The sequence below is a fragment of the Oryctolagus cuniculus genome, chromosome 20 (genome assembly GCF_051225735.1).
Source record: "Oryctolagus cuniculus isolate XC-2025 breed Fujian yellow rabbit chromosome 20, ASM5122573v1, whole genome shotgun sequence".
Taxonomy (NCBI): Eukaryota; Metazoa; Chordata; class Mammalia; order Lagomorpha; family Leporidae; genus Oryctolagus; species Oryctolagus cuniculus.
The window spans coordinates 37,192,824-37,194,801 of NC_142886.1; the positions used below are offsets into that span (position 1 = coordinate 37,192,824).

General features: G+C 37.9%; 1 protein-coding gene across 1 annotated transcript; it reads right to left on the reverse strand.

The window, feature by feature from the left end:
- Nucleotides 1–1,174: 1,174 nt before the first annotated feature.
- LOC100352536 (large ribosomal subunit protein eL32) lies at nt 1,175–1,660 on the reverse strand. Its single transcript, XM_002719614.6, has one exon. It carries the CDS (start codon nt 1,600–1,602, stop codon nt 1,195–1,197), a length of 408 nt encoding a protein of 135 aa, XP_002719660.1. The 5' UTR covers nt 1,603–1,660; the 3' UTR covers nt 1,175–1,194.
- Between the last annotated feature and the right edge of the window lie 318 nt (nt 1,661–1,978).

Here is a 1,978-nt window from a genome sequence, read left to right on the forward strand (position 1 = left end):
CATTGTTTGTTAAAAGAAGTGTTTCTAAGAAGGCAAAGACTATCATCGCCAAGGTCAACAATATGACACTTCATTGTCAAGATCTCCTCCATCTCCAAATAACTTTACTCTTCTTATTGTCCCTTAACAAGATGATCACAGGAAAATTCAAGCAAACAAAATGCCCCATGCACAGTGACCCTGCTGAGGCGTGAGTGTGACACAAGAAAAATAAATCTAGTGTTCCCTTTCTCTCCCAGAGGGGCCATTTTATGCCTATTATAGACAAGATAATTTCAGTATTGTTGGAGCCCCTCATCACCTTATACCACTCAATATCCAGAATTGTATTGTGGGAGAAAGATGTCTTGGTCATACGTGTTAAAAGCTAGCAAGGATTCAAATCATCTATGTTTCCAATGGAGTACTTTTGAAACAGCCTATATTTCTAAGAGAATTATTACAGAAGTAGTCACTATATGTACATTGTGCAACCGTATGTAAGGCAATTGCCATCGTCAGCCATACAAAAGAAACTTTATTATTTTATCAGTAAATTACTTGCTATTTTCAAAAGGTATATATTCCAGATTTTCACTACTCCAAATTCACCAGTGCAAAATTATTTTCTGTATGAAGCATCAATACACAGATCCTCTTTTAAATACAGACTGAACACAGAGTGAACCTTGTTTTTTTTTTTTTTTTCATTTTCATGGGGAATTATAAGTGTAGTGAAGTAAGAATTATTTTTAGTTCTCTCTTTGTGGGTTCAGAAGTGACAGTGAAAAAGGAAAATCAAAATTCAAACAAAAACTCAATAAAAGCTTAGGTATCCCAAGTGGGGTGATGATTTTTGAGTCATTCAGATTTTTGTAACATCAACTTTAACTGTCCTGAGTGTGCTACTGAGAAAAGAAAGAAACTAGGAAAAATATGTACTGCAGTGAGAAAGAACACATTAAAAGAAGATAGCTACATAAATTCACTTGCAATAAATTACTTCTAATGAGTTATGCATTTTAAAATGTTTCTCCTCTAAAAATCTTTTTAACTTGCAAGATTCCAAAATTAAGAACTTGAGTATGAATTAGTATATTCTTTTAGTATATTTGTAACGTAATATGAATTAGAAACTGAATGTGTTCCTCTTTTCATAAAAATAGTGAATTTTAGCTTTAAACACAAATAAAATAAAATGCGCACCCGAGCCGCCTACTCATTTTCTTCACTCCGCAGCCTGGCGTTGGGGTTGGTGACCCTGATGGCCAGCTGGGCCGCTCTCTCCACAATGGCTTTGCGGTTCTTGGAGGAGACGTTGTGAGCAATCTCTGCACAGTAGGATTTGTTGCACATCAGCAGCACCTCCAGCTCCTTGACGTTGTGGACCAGGAACTTCCGGAAGCCGCTGGGCAGCATGTGCTTGGTCTTCTTGTTGCTCCCGTAGCCAATGTTGGGCATCAAGATCTGGCCCTTGAATCTTCTCCGCACCCTGTTGTCAATACCTCTGGGTTTCCGCCAGTTACGCTTAATCTTGACATAGCGGTCCGACTGGTGGCGGATGAACTTCTTGGTCCTCTTTTTGACGATCTTGGGCTTCACCAGGGGTCTGAGGGCGGCCATGGTGCCGAGGAGAAGGCAGCCACCTCCGGAGGCAGCACCGAGGAAGAGAAGGCGAATGTTAGCTTTAATGTATCTGATATCTATAGTTCAAATATATACCATTCTTTTATTTCTACTAAGAAGTTATAAACAATAGTAAGTGTTTAAGTTAGAAAATGTGCATAATGCTATCAAAATACATTTTACCTTGATCTAGCAGTTTATAATTTTGAAATGTTTCCTCAACTTTTGAATTTTATTTACTCTTCACAAATCTCTGTGACACAAGTTACAGCAAGTGCATTGTTGTGAACTGCATTTTGCAAAGACACAGATGCACATGGCACAATCAAATTAGTAAAATCAAGTTTGAATTAAATTCACTCCTCAGCAGCAA

What these genes read in the sequence shown, in the direction of transcription:
- LOC100352536 (XM_002719614.6), bottom strand. Translation starts at nt 1,602, where the DNA reads ATGGCCGCCCTCAGACCCCTGGTGAAGCCCAAGATCGTCAAAAAGAGG.